The following is a 21,535-nucleotide window of genomic DNA, read 5'->3' on the forward strand; positions in this document are numbered from 1 at the left end:
GTGTGAGGGGACGCGGCCGGGCCGCGATCGGGGCGCCCAGAGCTCTCCGGGACACCGAGTCACACCGGGGGTACGCGAGGGCTCTCCCTCCCACCGGAGCACCGAGACACACCGAGTCCAAGGGCACCAAGTCCCAGGCCCAGCATCGGATCCCCGCCCGGGCCAGGATGTCCGGCAGCGGCCCGGGGAGGCCGGCGGAGGTGGGTCCGGGCAAGGGGCTCTCGGCGGCCCTCCCTGGGCTCTGTATCGGCCGTTTGTCTTTTTTCAGTAGGGGTTGTTCTGATTTTTACTAAGAGAGAGGTTTGGTTTGGTGTCGTGTGGAAGGGACTCCCCCTTTCACGGGGGAATTGCGGGTGGCTGTGCAAATCCGGCCCAGCGCAGCGTGTGTGACAGTAACGGGGCCGAGGGCGCTGCTCTGTCAGTGACACGGTGCGAGCCTCAGACAGAGCTTGTCGGAGAAGCTCCAGTTCAGTCACAGGGTGCAGGAGGGACCCCCAAAACCTCCCGTGGTCCCGCAAACCGCCCCACACCCTCCCGCTTTCCAAACCCCAGGGCTGGTCAGTGGCTGGTGTGGGCAGGATTGTACAGATGTCACTGACCCTCACACAGCCCCGTCCTGCAGGCTGGAGGATGCCAAACTAGATAAATCTATACTATTTTATTTGATAACGATTAGACAAAGAGATCTTAATCAGAATTACTCATTACACAGTGCAGGCACTATAACCACTGCTACAGTGCCCTGTGGAGTAATAGGTGGAGTGTGAATATGCTTATATGAACACTGGAAGTATGAAGTAAAGGCTGGCCTCAATGATCTGGGAGGTGTTTTCCAGCCTTAATGATTCTGTGATCCTTAACGCTGAGGTCATTGTATTAAAGCCAGCAAAAAACAATTGCAGAATAGAGATTGACAGTACTCACCCAGGCTGTGTGCATTTGGCTCTGCCTCAAGCAGTGACCTTGAGATCACATCATTCCCACTGCAGGAGGAATCCCCACACTTTGCAGGAAGGGGAATGTCAGGAGACACTGCTGTTAAAATTTGTGACGTGACTTTTCTAGTCTAAAAAGTCAGTCAGATGTGCCCAGGCCGTGCCAGCTCAGCAGCTCTGGAGCAGCTCTCAGTGGTGGCACTTGGTTGTTCCTTTCTCCTGGGACTTTACCAGCTCTGCCACAGCTTCAGCTCCCTCTCAGGGTGTTGACCTTTGGGATGGAGGAGTCAGGCTGGTTTCAGCATCATTCACCCCAAAGCAGCGTGACCCCCTCCTGCATGTCCCACTGAGGGCTTTGCAAACAGGACCTTGCTGGAGCTGTTTGAGCCCATTCCAGGCAGAGCCTCCTGCTACACCCAGTTCTCAGTGTCCTCTCTGCCAGCACTCTGCTGTGTTGGTTTAGAGTTTCACAGCCCTTTGGGGGATGCTGTAGGGGTGTGGGCACCCACACTGAGGGGCTGCCACAGGACCCTTGTGGTGTTATCTGGGGGTGAAACTGCTGCCCTGTCCCAGCAGGGTGTCCCTCAAATCTAGAATTAGGTCCTGGTACTGTTTCCAGCACTATTCCTTGTCCTGGCATGGGCTCTGTTTCAGCAAACACTCCCTGATTTTACTGTGCTGCCTCAATAACTGTCCTCTGCCCTCTGTTTCTGACTTTTATGCACAAATGGTTACATTGTAAATATTTTTTAAGAGGAGGGGAAAGTGTCACCTACTGTAAAGTACGCAGAGAGAGCGTGAACATTGCTGTCATATAGAAGTGGTCTGAGTAAGCTGATGCTGCTTTTTCATTCCTTTTTAATTCTTTAGGTTGGATGTGTGTTTGTGGAGTTCTCAGCTTGTTGTGATTTGCCAGTTTGCCGCAAAATACTCCTGGCACAATGATGCAGCTTGTTTTTTTCATACAGAAGAATCATGGAACCCCAGACCAGCTGTAGTTAGAAGGACCATAAAACCATCCAGCCATGGGCAGGGGCACCTTCCCCTATCCCAGGTTGCTCCAAGGTCCATCCAACCCGGCCTTGGACATTTCCAGGCATGGGGCAGTGTACACTTGATAAAAATCTCCCATTTTCTAGGGATGGCTGTGCCCAGCTGAGGGCAGGGGAGGCTGCATTCCTACCCACAGTGTGTGTTTGTGCAGGTGGCAGAGTGGCTGTCCCCTCCGTTTGAGGACTTCTTTGGGAGCACAGGCGTCATTCCCTGCGCGGCTCCGGGGAGGCCGCCGGGAGCCCGCCCCGGCAGAGGCCCTCGGCAGAAACAGAGAGCCCCCAGCCCCGTGGCAGAGAACAGCAGAGCCACAGCTCCTCCCAGGAAAAGAGCCAAGCCCTGTGCCCTGGATCTGCCCCATGCCAAGCCGAAGAGGAGCCGGAGCCAGGCCCAGGAGGAGCTGCCGTGGGTGGAGAGATACAGACCCCAAACCCAGGTGAGGGCTGAGCTGCTCCAGTGCCCGTGTGGCAGTGACATCTCAGGGACATGTTGTGCTTCTGCCCACAGCCTGCACCACCAGGCTCTCACCGTACCCTGCTTGGTAAAGTACAAGGTTTCTGGGCCATTGATTCTCTGTGAGTGTTGATTGATTCACTGCCAGCCAGTGCATAAAGACAGATTCCAAAGAGCTTTTTATCTGTCAGAGACACACGTTTCCCCCAGGCTTCCTGAGCAGGAAAAGCTGCTCAGGAGATGTTGTTTCCTGTCAGTCCACTTGTAAACTCTTGAACTCTTGGAATACACATCCAGTATTCCAAGCACTGAGGAAACCCAGCCATGTGGGATTTGCAGAAGTTCCAAAACCCTCTGCAGTATTAGAGTAAAAAAGGTAAAAAGGATTAGGCCCAGCAATAGCTATGAAGTATCCTGACACAAGATTGTAGTGTTACTACTTAAAGAATAATAAATAGCTCATTATTTCCTGACTACAAAGAATGGAAAACTGATTGAGGAAACAGGATGAGATGATCATCCTTAACTGTGGCATTGCTTCTGCAGAGCACACACATAACTGGAACACACACACCCCCAAAATGTCTGTTGATATTTTCCCCAGCATTTATTCTACTCTTTAATTTCATCATTAGAAACCAAGAGTTTAGTATATAACTTTCACAAATTTTTTACCTGTTTCAGAATGACCTTGCTGTGCAAAAGAAGAAGATTGAGGAAGTTGAAACCTGGTTAAAAATGCACATATTTCAGAGGCAACCAAAGCAGGTAAACTTGCTAAAATCAGCAACTGGAGGCACCAAACCATTCAAACGAGCTGGATGCAATTTCAAGTTCAGAGAAAAACCTCAACTGAGAGAGACAGTGATCATGTACCTTCTGCATTCTAAGAAATACTCTGAGAACATAAGTTAGAGCTGGTACATTTATTTTGGACTTATGCTCCTAAGAGGTGGATTCTGATTTTGCTCAGAAATACTGTTTCCTGGCATCCAGTCACAAACCACAACGCTTTAGTATGTGCTTGAAGCTGCATTTTATCTCTGCCAGGGCAATTTTTAAGTCTTATGACAAATTTCCAGTTGCACTGAGCTGGTGTAAGGATGGTGAGGATGTTTTTAATCTTGATTGATAAGAGGCATTCTTAGACACAAATTGCCAGCCTTGCCTAGTGTTTTCCAGAGCTGGTTGTCCAGGTTAATTGTGTTGGCAGTCATATGCAGTTTATTTACCAGAGGCATTAGGAACAGAGCAAGGCTCTCAGAGTCCTGGCCTGGTTCTCTCTCAGTACTCAGCAAGTAAATTAACAGCACAAAATGTGTGACTGGGGTTTTGCTGGGAGAGAGGATCATTACCAGAGAAACTATAGGAGAAATTCAACCAATGTTCATCCTTACCCAACTGTTAGTCTTTATTTATCACATTTGTGATTATGTTTTGTATCTCATTGTCAGAGTGGCTCTATCTTGCTGCTGACTGGCCCTCCTGGCTGTGGAAAAACTGCAACTCTGCAAATTCTAGCCAGAGATCTTGGCCTTCAGGTGCAAGAATGGACCAATCCACTCTCTTCAGACTTCACAAAGGAAGACTTGAGAAGTATGTTTGGCCATGGTAAGTATGTTGGGGGTTTTTCTTTTTATCTTTTTTCCCCTTCCAGTTACCTTTGTGGGTTTTCAGTCTCATATTTTTGCGTCATTTCTGTCTGTCACATTTGAAATCAGATCCACATCCATGTTAGTCCATTGCTGAGTGTTTAATGAGAATCTTTCTGTTGTTTTTATCTGGAGAGAGATTTGGGGTTTTTTACAGCGTTCAGTCCAAAATAATTAACAATTCAGATCAATATAGAGAGCTCTGTAATAGCCTGGATATAGTTTGAACCAAATAAATGAAAACAGGTTAGTGTCTTTGTCTGGATCCTCAGTTGAATTACACCCCTTTAAAAATTCTTCTCTGTCTGTCAAGTTTGCTAAAGGGCTTGTTCAGTGCTGCTGCCAGAAAATAGCACGGGTGGGTATTAGTCTATATGGGTATTTATATTTTACTTGGTATAATATAGAATACATATTTTTAATTAGTTTTCTTTTTCAGACTCAAATTTTCATACGTTTCCGAGTCAGGCCCAAGCAGCTCTCTTTCAAGATTTTCTATTAAGAGCAAATAAGTATAACAAACTTCAGATGCTTGGGGAGTCCTCAGAAAATGATAAAAAGCTTATTCTTATTGAAGTAAGTGAAAACTTGTGAAATGTTGTGTTTAAAACAGTCCCTTTTGTTGTAATATTGACCTGCTGGCTGGCTTCAGATACTGGATTGGTGTTTCCCAAAGTTAGTCTGCTTTACTGCAGATGAGATCTTCATTAATTTTTTTGTGTGTTTCTACAGCAGTCTAGAGCTATGTCCTACCTGTAGTTAGTTATGCCACAGAAGCAAAGAGTCTGGTTTCTGGAGCACAGAAATACATAACAGAATATCAAAAAGTAGAGCAAACAATACTGATAATTCATTCCCATGTTTCTGGATGATTAATTTCTAGAAATATATATGCATAATATTTATTTATATTATATTACAATGTATGTTTATATTATAACATATATGTTTCTAGAAATATATATGTATAAACAGGGTGAGCAGAAAACACACCACTATTCCTGTCCTTTAATGATGCAGGAGCATGTAGAGGACACCTGAGAATGAAGACAAGCAGAAACAGTTGAAATTTAGCACTTTCTCCCTGGTTTTACACAGGTGGTGTTGTTTAGGGCACATGTGAACTGAGGGTTTGTGGGCAGGTACAGAACAAGGCTTTATTTGTACTTGTGTAGAAGTGTGTTTCAATAGCAATTTCTTTCTGAACTTTTCAGTTCTTTTCCTGAGAGAAATTTTAGAAGTAGGTACTCAGATTGTCTGTAAACTTTCAAGACCAAAACAGACAGAAATTCTGGCAGGGTAATGGAATGTACTGTAGAATTTAGGAAGCAGAATCTCAAGAGACTTGTCTTTATACAGTCACCTTCTTGTGCAGTCACACCTCACCTGGGTATCCTGCCCTCTACCCCAAGGGAGTGGCTTCCTGGAGTGTTTGTCCTCCAGGTAAAACTCTTGTTCACAGGCAGTGTGATCACCCAAGGCTGTGTCTTAGCAAACTGAGACAGTAGGAAAACATTTCTTTGTAGATGATAATTTTCCATAATGAGACATACTGTGCTTTGGGTTTGTTCCCCCCTGCTGCTCCTCTGACTGTCTCCAGCATCAGCTGTGTTTAAATGTAGTTGACAGCAAGCAAACCAGGAGATAAAAATGTGTGGCAATGTAGTGTGCCATGACAATCAGTGTGTGGAGGAGAGTATTTACATCTGAATGTAATGACACCAGCTCTTTGTTTTGGACAGGACATTCCTAACCAATTCTACAGAGAGCCTGGCAGTCTACATGAAATCCTCAGGTCAGTGGCAAATAAGTTGTTAATTATGAGCTTTAGGGACTTACAAAGCTGAAATTTGATGTTCTTCACATTCTGTTATTTTGCAATGCAGGAGTTTCATTCGTACAAGTAGGTGCCCCCTGGTCTTTATAATCTCAGATAACTTCAGTGGAGACAGCAACCAGGGATCACTATTCCCCGCAGAAATCGTACAGGAGTTGTGTATATTCAATATTAGGTAAGATCTTCTACCTCATTAAAACACAGTTCAAATAACTGAGAGGATAGAAACTAATTTTTTTTTTTCAATGGAATTCAACAGTTTCAAGCCTGTTGCACCAACAAATATGATGAAAGTTCTTAATCGAATAGCTACAGCAGAAGCCAGTATGGTAAGTTGTCCAAGCTCATAACTTCTGGGCAGTGCTAGAACCATATAAAAATATGTTATTTCTGTTACTGGATTTGATCTTTGATAGCAGACCCCCCCCACATCTCCCCAGGGAAAAAATTTTCCCCTAGGCCTGGGAAAGGAGGGAGCAAGCTGGAAAGATACTTGTTTTTAAGATTAGTTTCACTTGATCTGTTGTCTGAGTCTACATAGTTGCTTCTGAAAATCACTCTGGTTATTACAGTAACTATATAAGTGAAACAAGTAATAGGAAGAGATACAATCTTTCATATATATATTCAGCAGGGGCCAGAAGATGTCATAAACCTAAGTCCTGTATTATCCCTGAACTGCTTTGATTACAAGCAGGTATCATATTGAGTGACACCTTGCAAAGAGTTATGTGCATTTTTCTCTGTAAGATTGTTATATAAGTTGTGAGAGTGTGCTTAAATGGATTAAGCTTCTTAAAGTTCACAGTATTCCGTGGTTTGAGTGCATAGTGGGTACTCGTGTCTGTTGATGGTGTGTGTCAGAGGTGGGTTCCCAGAGCCATGTTCAAATGGCTTTTCCTGCCATTGAATGCTGTTTTTCTTTGTAGAACAGAGAGAAGAATTACACCCTTGATAGAACATCTCTGGAGTTGCTTTGCAGAGGTTGTTCAGGTGACATAAGGAGTGCAATAAACAGCCTTCAGTTTTCCTCTATGAAAGGTAAAAATTACGGTTTTGTTAAGTGAAGTGGTATTTTGACCATTTCTGCTGAAAACATGTTCTATTCACATTTGCAGCACAGGTGGGTGAGTTGCAAAAACATTCTTGACACGCTTCTGTGAGCAGGAATAAACACAGGGTGTCTGGGGGCGTGAGTGGGGCTCAGCTGTTGCAGGCTGGGGTTAAACCATGACATGTGTGCATGTGCTGATGTAATTTGATGAAGTACCCTGTTTTCTTCCTGATATCTTTGCTATATGTGTTTGCCATTCAAAGTTTCTATGATGCAGCCTTAGTTTGAAAGGGATACTTTAATTGCTTGCGTTTTTCCATTTCCTAAACTGCACATTTTATGAGCACCTTACAAGTCAGTAGTTGTTAAGGAGCTGATGTATGTGAGTTGCATTTTTACAAGCAGTACTCTGGCATGTGTTGTTCACCCTCAGGGCTGTAAAATGGTGACATCACTTACATCAAACTTAGACCTAAGGAAAGACACTCATCAATTGTCTTCTGCTATATGTGATAGACCTAGTAATTATATTGTTTCTATCACACTTTTTTTTCCCCTCCCTTTTGCTTTGCAAATAGAAAATGTGCTCATGGAATACAAGATTAAAGGTAGTTTCAAGTCCATTTTTTAAGAGGGAGTGTTGTACTTTAAGTTTTAGAGTATATTGAAATCAGCTAGGCAGCGTTAGTTACATTACACAAGCAGAGAGTAAAGTTTCTACATTTAACTTGCAGACATTGAAAATCTAAATAATGTTAAAATAACCAGTTTGTGTATTTTTAATAAGTTACCTTGGAAATGTAAAGCCATGAGAGTTAGAAAGGGGGAGAAAACAAAGACATATGACTTCAGAGCTTCTTGTGTTTGGCCTGTTGGAGTAATGTAGTGAAGTCCCAGCACAATGAACATTCTCCTCTCACATTTTCTCTAACATTGAGAAGGTGTTTGAACAAAACATCTTTAGTTGTGCAGGTATTTCAGTGAGGTGAATGATTGTCAGCCAGTGGTACTGCACAAGTTTGGGACACACCCCATCTCCCTGCTGCTCTCCCAAGCATGCAGAATTTGTTTTTATGTATATACGGTGTGTTTCTTCATGTGTGTATCTATGTAAGCACAATTGATACATTCACTTTGTAACACTATTAATGGATAAAATAGTAATTGTAGGAGAAAAGAAAAATAAATACCTAAAGGATAATTTACCTTATCTCAATAAGGAACATTCAAATGCCACAAACTGAAATTGTGGATGAAAAATTTCAAGTTTATTAACTTAGAGTAGAATAAGGGTTTTATTTAATGAGGCTCAAGACTTTGTGGAAGATAGCAGGCAGTTGGAAGAATCACCTAGATGAAAGGTTTTCTTTGCCACTTTATATTTCAGGGAGGTTATTGTACAGAAAATGCCAGCAGAAGACAAAATTGATAAGTAAACAGGATGTAACTGAAATAACAGGATGTAACCGAAATATAATTTGCATATATATATTTGTACTTGTGCTTTATAAACATGAAATTCTAAACATGGTCAAGTGGAGAACGCATCAGAACTAGAAGGGACAAGCCTGAATGCTTTTTTCAAAGACAGCTGTTTATCATTCAGAAAAGTACTTGGTACCTCAGCTGTGGCTTAAGGGACAGAAGTGGAATGAAGGTAATGAATGATGCTAATTTAGGTGACTGGGTTGTGTTCCTAATAAATGAATTTTCTCATAGTGCTCCCATTTATATAGCCTATTCTGTTCCTTTTATTAGTACTGTTTGTTCACATAGAACATCAGCAGCAGCAGCATAATGGAAAACTTCTGCAGAATCATATACTCTGTCTTGATTTTATTTTTTATTTTATTGATAGACTGCTCATTGGAGAAAGAATTCTGGTCAAAGAAGAAGAAGAAGAACTCCACAATAAAATGTGAGGAAGCAGAAGTATCCAAAGTAAGAAGGAAAAGTAAATGTGATACCTCAGAAGACCAGGAGATACAAGCTATTGGTGGCAGGGATGCATCCATTTTTCTTTTCCATGCTCTGGGGAAAATTATTTATTGCAAAAGTAAGAAAACTTTGAGTTATTCTCCCTTTCACTAGGCAAAGCATGTCAGCTCCTACTAGCTGGAGTTGCTAAAGTAAGGCTTCAGATGGCCTCTGTCTGGGATGTTTGGTCAGTAACATCAGTATTAAATCAGGGTCTCCAATGTCACTGACTGTGCATATTTTGGTAGTAATCCACAATATTGGCCACAAAACCAACTGAGGAGAAATAGCGAGGTGAGGGAATACAAAGATGATTTGATTAGATTTGTTACATGAACCTTAATGCAACTAATTGTGTGTTGATGACTGTGTAATATTGACTGTAATAATCAAGTACTTGTGCCTGTACCAGAGCTTTCTGGGAATGGAAAATGCTATAATTTAGCTGCTGGTGGAGCTGACAGCTGCTAACAACATTTCTGAACATAAAGACTAAAGCCTGTGCAATCCTTTTCAGGAGAAGCAGTGTCAGAAGCAGAGTGCCCACAGCTGCCTGCTCACCTGGCTGAACACCACCGGGACACCTTGCTCATTCAGCCTGAGGTAATCCTGCAATGCCTTCACCAGTTCATCTGGCTCCTGAGTGATTGGTGCCAATTCTCAGTCACATGGGGTTTGATACTGGTCTCAGTGGGTGTGCATTCAGTCTGAGCTAGAGAAACACTCAACTGGGAGGGACCACTGGGGCAAACCAGCTCCTTGTGTCTGGGCATCACTGCACAGACCTTGTGTTCCAGCTCCCTAACCTAGATGTATCACAGCTTTTTGTACACAGGATCCTTTTCCTTATCCACCTGTAAAATCCAAACTTTTCTTCTTCCTAACAGGACATTGTGGAAAAATCACATATGTCTGGAAACATGTTCAATCTATACCTTCACCAGAACTACGTGGACTTTTTTTCTGATATAGATGATGTCGTGAGAGCCAGTGAATACTTGAGCACTGCTGATGTCCTTTGTAGTAACTGGAGTGTAAGTGTCATCTTTTTGTAAGCACACACTTGTTTTTAAGTACTTTGATATTGAGCCTTTTGACTTTCTGCTGTGTTTTTGAAAGTTCACTGCAAACTTAGGGTGTGAGTGACATGAATTGTCAATGATTGCTGAAGTACATCAGCTGCAGAAGAGATGCGGAGCCAATGTTTTGTTCAGCTTCTGTCAGCATTTTGTTGTAGTGGATTGTAGTGTTCTTAGGATACTCTACAAAGTTTGAGTAAATATGTTTGTGCTAAGAAGAAATCAAGCCGTTTCTTTTTTCTCAGCTGCTTTGGATACAAGTTTTGCAGTAATCTAAACTTTAAAATGCTGTGCCTGTTATACCACTGCAGTTACTGAGTGTGTTTCAGTGCAAACGAGCTACCTGGAGCTCACACAAGGCCCCATTTCTCTCTTAGACACGGCTTGTGATGGAGAGCTACAGTGCCTCTGTGGCCACCCGAGGGGTGATCCACTCCAACACCTCCAGAGCCTTTGCCCACCAGCAGGGGGGCATGGGATTCCGACCCTTACATAAACCCCAGTGGTTTTTGATCAGTAAAAAGGTAAATCCTTGATTTCTTATTTTTTTTTCTTAATGGTTTTCCCCCTAAGTTGTGACTATTAAGTAGTGTAAATGAAATTTGATCGCAGTGCTAATACCCTATTTTGAGATAATCTGGTTCTATGAAGCACTTGCTAGAAGAGTGGTTTGCAAAGCTCTTTTAAATGTAAAAAATAAATTGGAGGCCTCTGACAGAGTCTGATGCATGTGTCCAAGCTGGCATGTTCCTGGGAGAGTCTTAATCCTAAATTAATAGAGAGACAATTGGAGTTGAAATACTGTTAAGTATTTCTAGAATTGAGTTTGGTTTTGTGCAGTGAAGCACATTGAACTGTTTTGTAAGTGTGAGAAATTTCTGCTATTATGGTTTGTATGTTTATCAGAAATAGCTTGTTCAGATGATACAGCAGGTCTTGGCATTTTTTTTACATTTGAAGTAATATGTTGGCAAAAAGCATTGGCCTGGGTGGGCTGGGAATTCTGTAATCAAGGATTTTTTTTTTATTATTTTTAATTCCCAGTAGAAGGCAAAGTTGAAGGATTCTACCATTTTTATGATTTGGTATGTTAACTTTCATTTATCTGGTCTCACTTTTCAGTAGCTCTTTGTAGCAGGCAGGAAGAAAATCTGTGTGTTATGGTACAGAACATCTACATTGATAATGGTTATTTTTTCACTTGTGTTTTCCATCCCCCCCCTCAACTCTTACAGTATCGGGAAAATTGCCTTGCTGCAAAATCTCTGTTTTCAAGCTTCTGTTTGCCACCTGAGTGCCTTCAGACAGAGCTGCTGCCTTATCTTGCTGTGTTAGCAAACCCAATGAGAAACCAAGGTAAGATGGATCAAGGTAACTCTTGGTCTTGGACTCTTTGCAGTTGAAACATACTGACAAATTCCATAAGCCAAAAGGTCAATACTGTTTATGCTTTTGCCTCATTATAAAACATTCTCCTTCTAAATGTTATGTAGGTGATGACCAAAGATGCTTCCAGTACCACAGCCAAAACTAAAGCTGCTCTGGTAAATTCGTCAAACTTTAGTGATTAAGGTGCTCTCTAGACTTAGGGCTTTTATTATGTTTATTATATTTGCTGGAGGATTTGATGAGAAGAGTTTTGAGAAATGTAGTAGGCAAAATTGACTAGATCTTCCTTGCTTACTGATACCTTTCCAGTAACAGCAACAGACTTACAACACCTCAAAAAGCCTTTCACAGATAAAAGAAGCAAAATTCAAGTTTGCAGTGCATTTAAAAAAAAATTAAATCTGAGATGATCCATTAGCAAACATCCATGCAGAAAAATTTACTTTTTGTGGTACATAATGCAGAAATTAGTATTTAGAGAGTGGGGTCACTTATGCTGTTGTTAATTGTTTCTAATAAAAAGCACCATGTCTTAATATCAGGATGAGTGAATTTTGTAGGCTGTGGAATAATAGCTCTACATAATAAATACACAGGGGACAGGTGTCAGGGATTTCAAACTTTGTGTGTAGGCCATCTGTAAATATGTCGTGGTAAACTGTAACAGTTTGGGAAAAAAGTTACATGCACAGTGTTTTGGTATCTAAAATAATTGAAATATATAGAGGAATACTTGACTAAGGTCATTGTTTATTTTCCAGTATGTTCAACTCTCTGTTCATTATGATCTAGCTAATATGATACTGATGGTTCTTTGTTCTTAGCTCAGATTGCATTTATCCAAGATGTGGGGAGGCTGCCACTGAAAAGACATTTTGGGAGGTAAGCTGAACTTCTGTCTGTAGTTAAAAAAAGTGAGACTGTATCATATATGAAGGGGAAGAACCCTTTCATCACATAAGTCTGTGATGTGACATTCAAAGATAAAGTATTTTTAAAATTTTATTTAATGAGTTACTTAATCTAAGATTAGATATCTGTACTAGTTTAATCTTATAGAGGTTTTGCCTATAAAGCTACTTAGAGTAAACCTTTGTTCAGAATGCATGGTTTTTCATCAGGCTATAGCTAGTGACTGCTAAAAAGCCAGGGTTTTTCCTGTGCAGCTGCAGTGGCCTCCTCACAGGCTGTGTGTGCAGCCTCAGGGGTGACATGGCGTGAGGAGCTCTGTTGTGACTCTTCTGAGCCCCCTGAATCAGGCTTCATTTACGCCAGTAGAGCCTCAGTTACAGTTCTATAGCTGTGATGCCTCTGGAATTTAAAAAGTGTTTTAACTGGTGTGTTTCTAGCAAAGAATCAAGTTCACAGCTGCAGTGAGATAAACTAGTATCTCCTAACCAGGACGTAGTATGTTAAGGCATCTGACAGAGCATCTCCTACTTGTCCCTGGTGTTGCTGCTGAGTTTAACTGTGAATTTCCAACCTGTATTTCCAAGCAGCACCCTGTTCCCCAGCTGTTGTATTAAAAGTCATTTTGAGCGTTAGTCAGGGAGGAAGGAGTGTCCCTAAGGGGTATATTCTTTGTAATCCCTCAGTCTGTTGCCACAAGGCATGAAGCAGCTTTATTGTAACTTCTTCATCCCTTTTAAGTTTCCCCGCAGCATACCTGTGGAAACTGACATTTCATATCTGCATTAATAAGTTGGGGGTGTGTCACAATGTCTGATCTGAGGGGTGACTTCCTGCTGAAAACACTGTCATCCTTTTCCATCTGTTCAGTGTGCAGGAGAGAAATTTCTCTCCAGTGTGTGGAGAGAAAGTGTTTAAGTGTTTGCTTCCCTCAGGTGTCCTGATAGAGAATAAACTGTTATTATTGAGCATTCCCTGAAGCGCCTCTGTCAGAGGGAATGTTTGAGCACTGGCAGTGGGAGCAGTGCTCATTGCACTGGTGCTTTGCAGGCTGCAGCTGGAAGCTCTGGGTGACAAGGACCCCGGGGTGCCGGAGCTGTTCCACGGGGACGGTGCCGACGGCGACCCCGAGGGGCTCCCCTCCAGCCAGTCCAGCGGGAGTGACCTGCCTGGCAGCCAGCCCCAGCCCATCGCAGCTCAGGCCATCCTGGAGGAGGAGGAGCTGAGAATCGAGGAGTATGACAGTGACTGAGAGACCAGGACACGCCCTCTGCCGTGCCCGTGGGGATTCAGGTGCTGCCGAGGCCTTTGCTGAAGAGCCTGCTCTGCCCAGCACTGCTGCCAAGCCATGGACCAGGGCTGGGAGCCCAGTCCAGACCTGCTGTGAGCATCCAGACAGCTCCTGGTGTGCTCCTCACTCTGCAGGGCCAGCCTGAGCTGAGTGCTAAGGTACAAGCCATTTCCTGCCTCTCCTGAGCCATGAAATTGCCTTAAGGCAGAAACAAGAGAGAAATAAATGACTGCAATCCGTTTGAAAGGGGATCGTAGATTAGCAGTGTCAGTCTTAAATTATTTTTTATTTTTACACATTTTAATATAGTTTGCAATTGCGCAGTGTGTTTCTTGAGTACACATTCCATAAGCTGTCAGCATTTGAAGGGTTTATGCAAATTCACACTTTGAAAAAAAACTGCTGTTTGGAAGTTTAGGCCTTCTGGAAAGAAGAGGCTGAAATTTACACATGAAAAGTCTGATGTCTCATACTGATGATGTAAAGAAAACTTCTACTGTATTAATACTGCTTTGTACTCTGACTTACAGAAGACATAAATAAGATCTTCATGTCTTTATAAGTGAATCTAATGTTGTACCATGAATTATTTTGTATTCCTCTTGGGAAGACATTTCCATAACTCTTAGAGGGGAAAAGGCAGCAATTAAGGAGGAGTTGTACTTTGTAGGAACTTAAATGTATAATGTGCAATTTTTCTTCTTGACCTGCAGTTGTGCTGGGGGAAACAGTGATCCTATGTTTGGTAACTGACACATGATCGAGTGCTGTGGTTAGTAATACCACAGCAGTGAGGAAAAAAGTCAAACCAAAACAGCTTTGTGTGGTGCACCTTTGCATTTCTGTATTGCTTACAGCCAGTTTAGTGAGAGAAAACATGTGTTTATCCACTCTCACCTTGGATTAATGCTATTAAAGAGTCTGGATCTGTCGTCTCTCAAGGGACAGATTGTAGTATTTTCATCTACAACTATTGCCTAATTTTTAAGGGGGAAATTTCTCTCCTAAGTCTAAAATTCTGTTACAGCAAATCATTACAGGTCAGGCTGTTTATGACCATTAACCCTTTTCTTCCTCCCCAGGGTGCTTTGGGCGGGGCTCCTGGGGTGCCTCCAGCACGAGTAATAACAAGGCACAAAATACTGACTTGTATCTTGCAAGCTCACCCCCACCCTTTTTTGTTGTATCTTTTCAGCTTTCTTTACAGTAGCACCAGGTAACTGCAGCTGCTGTGTTGGCCTTTTCCTTGTTAGGGCAGAATTCAATGCTCACCTGGCATTGTGAGCTACAGAGTGCAGAGCTGTTGAGCAAAACCTCTGTCACATGAAACCACCACCTGGGCACACACACAAAAACCCCATTATTCTGTCTGGAGCCCAAATGTTTTGCAGTGCTAGTGCTGCCCCATGAAAGCCAGTGCACAAGTCACAACCCACCAGGTGAGGCCGAGGTCGGGGCTGGCAGCACAGGCAGGTGCAAGAACAAGTGTCAGTGTTGTTGCCCGTTGCCATTTGGGCTCCCTCAGCACTGTCCCAGTTATGAGGTGGGGAAAGAAGAGAACTGGGCTTCAGACAGGGGTGAAAGGGACCTGGGGCTGCTGGTCAACAGTGACTGAACATGAGCCAGCAGTGTGCCCAGGTGGCTAAGGCAAATGGCCTGGATCAGGAATGGTGTGGCCAGCAGGAGCAGGGCAGCAATTCTTTCCCTGTACTCGGCACTGGTGAGGCCACACCTTGAGTGCTGTGTCCAGTTCTGCGCCCCCTCCCCCTCCCCCCCCCCCCCCCCAGTTCATTCAGGGGCTGGGGCATGTCCAGAGGAGGGCAACAAGGCTGGTGAAGGGCCTGGAACACAAGTCCTGTGAAGAATGACTGACAAAGCTGGAGTTGTTTAGCCTGGAAAAAAGGGGGCTCAGGGCAGACCTCATCACCCTCTATAACTCCCTGAAAGGTGATTGTAGCCAGATGGGGGTCAGGCTCTTCTCCCAGACAACCACTGACAGAATGAGAGGACACAGCCTCAAGCTGCACTAGGGGAAGGTCAGGTTGGATATCAGGAAAAAATTCTTCACTGAAGGAGTGACTGGGCAGTGGAATGGGCTGCCCAGGGAGGTGGTGGTGTCACCATCCCTGGAGGTGTTTAAAAAAAGACTGGATGTGCCACTTGGTGCCATGGTTTAGTTGATGAGGAGGTATTACATCATAGGTTGGACTTGATGATCTCAAAGGTCTTTTCCAACCTGCCTCATTCTGTGATTTAGGAGCATCCCCAGAAGAAAGGGTGCATGTGTTTTCTGGGTGTGATCAGAGCTGAAAGTGCTCTGGATGCCTTTGAGGAGCCCCATGGCTCACGCTGGAACCACCCAGCCTTGTCTCTGTGTGAAGCTGTGACTGGGGGTGGGCTCAGGGCTGGCAGTTCCCAACCAGGCTCTCCCTCACAGGGAACCTTGGCCAGGGTTAGGGACACACAGACATGGATGCAGGTGGCTGAGAGCAGCATGAAAAAACAACAGTTAAACACAAGAAGCAGTATTTTCCTTCTTCTCTTGATGCCTTTGGTGCCAATGTTCTGTTGTGATGTCACCTGCTGGTGGAGGGTGACAAAGCAAGTGTCTGACTGTGACATCACTGGGGGATGTGTTGTGATGTCACATCCCTGATTGTATTTGGGCATTGGCAGGGCCAGTGTGGCTCCAAGCCTGTGAGGCCTGGAGAGTTGAGCCAGGCATCTCCTAGAGCTGTGTCCTGGGCTGGAGGCTGCCACGGGGATTTCCCTGCCTGTCCTGGAGCATCACTCCATGTCCCAAGCCCTGCCTGGTCTGGGCAGCCGGCACAGCGGCACTTGCAGCCCTGGAGGTGAGCTCCGTGGGGAAATGCTCCTCACAGGGTGTCTGTGGGGCAGGCAGCGGGGCTTGGAGAGCAGGGACAGTGTCCTCCCCTCCATGCCCCAGGACAGCCAGTGGCTACAGCATCTCTCCATTCTGCAGTGTGTGACATGCTTTGGAAGTGCTACAGAATCACAGAATCGTCAAGGCTGGAGGAGACGGTCAGGATCCCCAAGTCCAGCCGTGGTCGCAGCAATGGGGAGCCTCCTGTCCTTCTACATCCCCTCGTCCCCGCCGAGCGTGAGCAAGGCCACGCAGACGGAGTGGAACTGCCCGGTGTGCCACAGCGTGCAGAGCGACACGACGGCGGTGCCCTGCGGCCACCAGTGCTGCCTGGGCTGCCTGCTGCGGCACACCGCCACCAGCCCCACCTGCCCGCTGTGCTCCAGCCCCGTGCTCAGCGCCCGCTTCTCCGTGCAGGGCCGCAACGACTTCCTGCAGTGCATCCTGAGCTCGCCCGGAGCGCCGCCGGGGCCCGCCAGCTGGGCACGGAGGGCTCTGTTCCGCCTGGTCTACACCCAGCCCCCCGACCCGCAGGCAGCGCCGGCCCCGGCTGAGCCATCCTGCGCCGGCACCGAGGCCGCGGAGCAATTGCCGGCCGACCTGTGGGCAGAGCTGCTGCACGGCCACGAGCACCTGCTGGACCCCGTGCGGCCCTGGCTGCGGCAGAGCCTGGACGCCATCTACGGCCCGCAGTGGTGGGAGGCGCGGCAGGTGGAGAGCATCGCGCTGTCCACCCTCTGCATCTGCGGCCCGGACAGGGAGGGGCTGACCCACATGCTGCAGTGCTACCTCGGGGAGTACACCCAGGCGCTGATCCGCGGCCTGATCCACGTCACCCTGCACCGCTGCAGGGACCCCTGGCTGCAGCGACGCTCCCAGGCGGCCCCCGAGAGGGAGGACGAGAGCCCCGCGCCCAGCCCCGGCCCCTCCTGGGCGGGCGGGACCCCTTCCCCCGGGCTGGCCGCGAACCCCGCCTGGCCCCGCCTGGGGGACCAGCCCAGCCAGCCGGAACCCGCCCGCCCCGAGGGTCCCGGCCGCCCCCCGGCCGCGCCCGCTCCCGCCGAGCAGAACCGGCCCTGGGCCGTGCCGGAGCAGCCCCAGTTCCGCGCCGGGCCGCAGGAGGACGCCGCCGTGCCCGGCCCCTCCGTGCTCCGGCGGCGCAGGAACCAGCGCTGCCGCAGGTCCCGGCAGGCTCCGAGGAGAACGGCCCCCATACACCCGCGCCCTTTGAAGTCCAGGAGAAGGAAACCGAGGAGGAAATAAAAGGCTCTTTCCTTGACACAGCCTCTCTCCCCCTTCTCCTGGGGGCCTTTCCATCCAAGGAGGAAATAAAAGGCTCTTTCCTTGACACAGTCTCTCTCCCCCGTCTCCTGGGGGCCTTTCCATCCAGCCCACCGTTGGCCAGGCTCCTCCAGCCCCTGGAGATCCTGCGTGAAACCGTGAGGAAGTGACTCCAGTGTGCTGGTGCAGAGAGAGATTCCTGTCTCTTGTTTTGCCAGATGAACTTCCCATCCACTCTCAGAACCCTTCTGTCAATCCATTGTTGACACCTCTCGATTTTTGTGATGGGAAATCATCAGTAGTTTCCAAGCAGGGGCCTGGGAATTGTCCAGGAGCCCCTGGAAGGGCCAGAAAACTCAAAGGGCCAAAGATGGTATCCCCAGCTTGCTCCCACAATGGAGCAGCCTCTGCTCAGGTGTGGGGTTTATGAATGCCCTAGGCAGCTCTCACACGCTGGGACGTGGATTGAGACTGGGAAAAGAGCAGGCAAAGGCTGCCAACGGGACAATGCTGAGGCTGGGAGCGCCTCGGTGGGTTTTTTTCCCCAGACGGCTCAAATGGTCATGGAGGAGCAGCTGCAGAAGAGGGAGGTGCTGGGAGGTTCTGCACTGTCCTTCAGGCCGCCGGGGATGGCACCCGTGGAGCGGATCCACAGCCGGGATACACCACATCCATCACCTGTGCTGGGTCCTGTGTGCCAACACTGACAAAGAGAAGGGTGACAAAGCCACGGGCCAGTTCCCGGCTCCTGTGGGCACTCCCGGCACTGCCCGCCCTGCAGCCCCTCACAGCGGCCAGGCCTTCCCTGCCCTGCATCCCACAGCCCCGCGGGGCCGGCAGGACTCTCCGAGAGCCAGGCCTTCGGCCACGGTCCATCTGCAGGATCCCAGAACAGCTCCCTGAGGGATTGTTCAGAGACGACGGGTCAGCAGAGAGCTCTGCCCGCTCCGCCGGCACCGCGGGTGCCTGCCGACTGTGCTCTCCCCTCACTGCCCTGCCCGCCCTGTGCCCGGGCTCGCCCCTCACTGCCCTCACGCCGCCCGGTCCCGCCCCCTGTCGCGAGGGGCGTGGCCCAGTCGCGACGCCCGGCGCTGATTGGCTACCGCGCGGCCCGGAAGCGGAAGCGGCGGATGAAGCGGAGAGGCGGCGGTGATGGCGGTGGAGCTGGAAGGCGGGCAGTGCCGGCTGCGGCCCTTCTCCTGCGAGCTGGGGCTGCTCTCGCGGCCCGATGGCTCGGCCACCTTTCTGCAGGGTCTGTGGTCCTTCCCTTCCCTTCCCTTCCCTTCCCTTCCCTTCCCTTCCCTTCCCTTCCCTTCCCTTCCCTTCCCTTCCCTTCCCTTCCCTTCCCTTCCCTTCCCTTCCCTTCCCTTCCCTTCCCTTCCCTTCCCTTCCCTTCCCTTCCCTTCCCTTCCCTTCCCTTCCCTTCCCTTCCCTTCCCTTCCCTTCCCTTCCCTTCCCTTCCCTTCCCTTCCCCTCCCCTCACCGGGGCTTTCCTTCTGTCTTTACTGGGGCTTCTTTTTCCAGCCTTCCCCTCCTGAGACTCTCCTTCCCAGCCCATCCCGGCTCCATTTCCCAGGGATCCTCATTCCTTCCCTCAGGGTCTGTGGTGCTGCCCATCCCAGGCTTCCCCTTCTCTGTTTCCCCTGGCTCCCATACTGCACGTCGCTGGGCTCCCCTTCTCCCCTTGCCGGGGTTCTGTTCCCAGCCCTTCCCGCAGCGTGCCAGGGGCTCCCGTTCCCAGGTGTGGCCTCAACATGACCTGTTCTCTCTGTGTCCCCAGGTGACACCTCAGTGCTGGCCGGGCTCTACGGCCCTGCAGAGGCCAAAATCAGCAAGGAGCTGCCAGACAGGGCAGCGCTGGAGGTGCTGCTGCGCCCCAAGGTGGGGCTGCCAGGTGGGGACCTGCTGTCCTGTCCCTGTCCCAGAACAGGTTCTTTGTCCCAGAGTGCAAGAGTCGGGGTATTTGGTTTATTTACAGGTCTTTATTTACATTTTGCTGGGTGGAAATCTACAAATACAGCACAACCAAACCCCTTCATTTTTTATGCATTTTAGCAAAGGCATCGGTGTTCATTTGCTAGGAGTTTCCCAGGTCTCTCATTAATCAGTGCTGTACCTGCTGTTGGGTGACGATTCCCTGGCTGCTCTCACACCCATCAGTGCCACGCTCAGTCACTCTCTGGTGTGGCTGGGGGTTCCCGGGGTCACTGCCAGGCCCTGCCCCTGCTGGGATCACTGTTCCCAGCTGGAGCCCATCCCAGCACAGTGTCTGAGCTGTCCTGGGCAGTTTCTTCCTCACCGCGGGCCTTGTGCCAAATGTCCTTGGGGCCTGTCCGTGTCCCGTGTCAGGGAAATCCCTCTGGCTGGGAAATCCCTGCTGAGCTCCCCAGGCCCAGAGCACCAAGCCAGCCCAGTCCTGTCCCTTAGCGAGGCAGTTCCAGTGAGCAGGGATTTGCCTTTCCGTGGTCTGGACACCACTGAGAGCTCTGTGGCCACCCAGTTCCAGGAGTTAAATCTCCTGTCTGGAGGCTCCAAAGTGGCCAAAGCTCAAAGGGCAGAGGGGTTTCCTGGGGTAGCTGTGACACACTCCTCGTTGTGCAGGCGTGCTGGAGCGCAGCCGGGAGCAGCTGCTGCGCCAGACGTGCGAGGCCGTGGTCCTGGGGGTACTGCACCCCCGCACTGCCATCTCCCTGGTGCTGCAGGTGCTGAGTGATGCTGGCTCTGTATCCTTTCCTTTGTGGGATGGCTCTGGGGGCTGGGGGACTCAGAGCTGGTGGGGCTGTGTGGTCCCTTGACACGCTCCCAGCTGCTGTCCTGCTGCCTCAACGCCGCCTGCATGGCACTGCTGGACGCAGGGCTGCCCCTCGCCGCCCTCTTCTGCGGTGTCACCTGTGCTCTGCAGCCCGACGGCACCATCCTGCTGGACCCCACGGCCCGACAGGAGCAGGTGAGCCCTGCAAAGGGGGCACCCAGCTCCCTGTGTGCCCTCCGAGCCCTCCTGACCCCTGTTCCCGCAGGAGGCCCGTGCCATCCTCACCTTTGCCATCTCCAGCAGCGAGAGGAAGGTGCTGATGTCCACCACCAAGGGCAGCTGCTCTGTGGAGGAGGTGAGGGACTCCCTGGGAGAGTTTTAGGGTGCGGGATCCCCTCACAAGGGGACCCTCTTACCCACCCCTTCACCCCGGTCCTGCACAGATGCAGCAGTGCCTGGCCGCAGCCCAGCGCGCCGCCACCACCATCTTCCAGTTCTACCGCGACTCTGTGCGCCGCCGCTACTCCAAGTCCTGAGCTGGGGACACCCTACGGACAGCTGGACTGGCCTGGATCCCTGGCACTCAGTAAAGGACTATTTTTCCCTCCACTCTGCCTCTTGAGTCCATCTAGTGCCGACAGGTTCTCCCGAGAGGGGCACACACGGGGGCGCGCCTGGGGATAGGTGTCCTGGTACCTGCTGGCTCCTGACACCTGCAGGGTTGGACACACAGGCACGGTTTCCGCGCGGTCCTGGCAGGACACCCAAGATGGCGGCTGCGCCTAGCCACACACGTGCTGGTACACCAAACATGGCGGCCCCGGAGTGTCGCGCTTTCGCCACACGTTCCCGGCGCACCCAAGATGGCGGCCAGCTGGTGGAATGGCACTAGTGCCTCTCTATGACCTTCCTATCATGGCGGCGTCACAGTGACGTACTCCTCGCTCTCCTGGGCGGGGCTTGTGGCGCCGCCACCAATGGGAAGGCGGTAT

General features: G+C 48.7%; 2 protein-coding genes across 3 annotated transcripts; both read left to right on the plus strand.

Annotated features, from left to right (window-relative positions):
* Positions 1–159: 159 nt before the first annotated feature.
* Positions 160–14,639, plus strand: RAD17 (RAD17 checkpoint clamp loader component). Its single transcript, XM_083884475.1, has 16 exons — positions 160–200; positions 2,140–2,421; positions 3,123–3,206; positions 3,893–4,049; positions 4,530–4,666; positions 5,833–5,885; positions 5,977–6,102; positions 6,187–6,256; positions 6,857–6,968; positions 8,840–9,037; positions 9,476–9,561; positions 9,846–9,992; positions 10,415–10,561; positions 11,273–11,393; positions 12,251–12,308; positions 13,386–14,639. Exons 1-16 carry the CDS (start codon positions 168–170, stop codon positions 13,585–13,587), a joined length of 2,013 nt encoding a protein of 670 aa, XP_083740601.1. The 5' UTR covers positions 160–167; the 3' UTR covers positions 13,588–14,639.
* Positions 14,640–18,821: 4,182 nt separating this feature from the next.
* EXOSC5 (exosome component 5) lies at positions 18,822–21,514 on the plus strand. Of its 2 annotated transcripts, none has more exons than XM_083884500.1 (6): positions 18,822–19,043; positions 19,572–19,685; positions 20,393–20,514; positions 20,598–20,738; positions 20,844–20,898; positions 20,987–21,514. In XM_083884500.1, exons 1-6 carry the CDS (start codon positions 18,944–18,946, stop codon positions 21,163–21,165), a joined length of 711 nt encoding a protein of 236 aa, XP_083740626.1. In that variant the 5' UTR covers positions 18,822–18,943; the 3' UTR covers positions 21,166–21,514. The 2 variants fall into 2 exon arrangements, with proteins under 2 accessions (XP_083740626.1, XP_083740627.1); XM_083884501.1 differs by having other exon boundaries at positions 20,809–20,898; positions 20,987–21,152.
* The last annotated feature ends 21 nt before the right edge of the window (positions 21,515–21,535 follow it).

This window comes from Zosterops lateralis, assembly GCF_965231275.1.
Source record: "Zosterops lateralis genome assembly, chromosome: Z".
Classification (NCBI taxonomy): domain Eukaryota; kingdom Metazoa; phylum Chordata; class Aves; order Passeriformes; family Zosteropidae; genus Zosterops; species Zosterops lateralis.

Bases quoted from the DNA above. Each gene is read 5' to 3' on its own strand.
- RAD17 (XM_083884475.1), top strand. From the start codon at position 168: ATGTCCGGCAGCGGCCCGGGGAGGCCGGCGGAG. The intron at 4,667-5,832 runs GTAAGTGAAAAC...TGTTTTGGACAG, and splicing joins AAAAGCTTATTCTTATTGAA to GACATTCCTAACCAATTCTA. The intron at 10,562-11,272 runs GTAAATCCTTGA...CAACTCTTACAG, and splicing joins GGTTTTTGATCAGTAAAAAG to TATCGGGAAAATTGCCTTGC.
- EXOSC5 (XM_083884500.1), top strand. From the start codon at position 18,944: ATGGCGGTGGAGCTGGAAGGCGGGCAGTGCCGGCTGCGGCCCTTCTCC. The intron at 19,044-19,571 runs GTCTGTGGTCCT...CTGTGTCCCCAG, and splicing joins CTCGGCCACCTTTCTGCAGG to GTGACACCTCAGTGCTGGCC. The intron at 20,515-20,597 runs GTATCCTTTCCT...ACACGCTCCCAG, and splicing joins TGCTGAGTGATGCTGGCTCT to CTGCTGTCCTGCTGCCTCAA.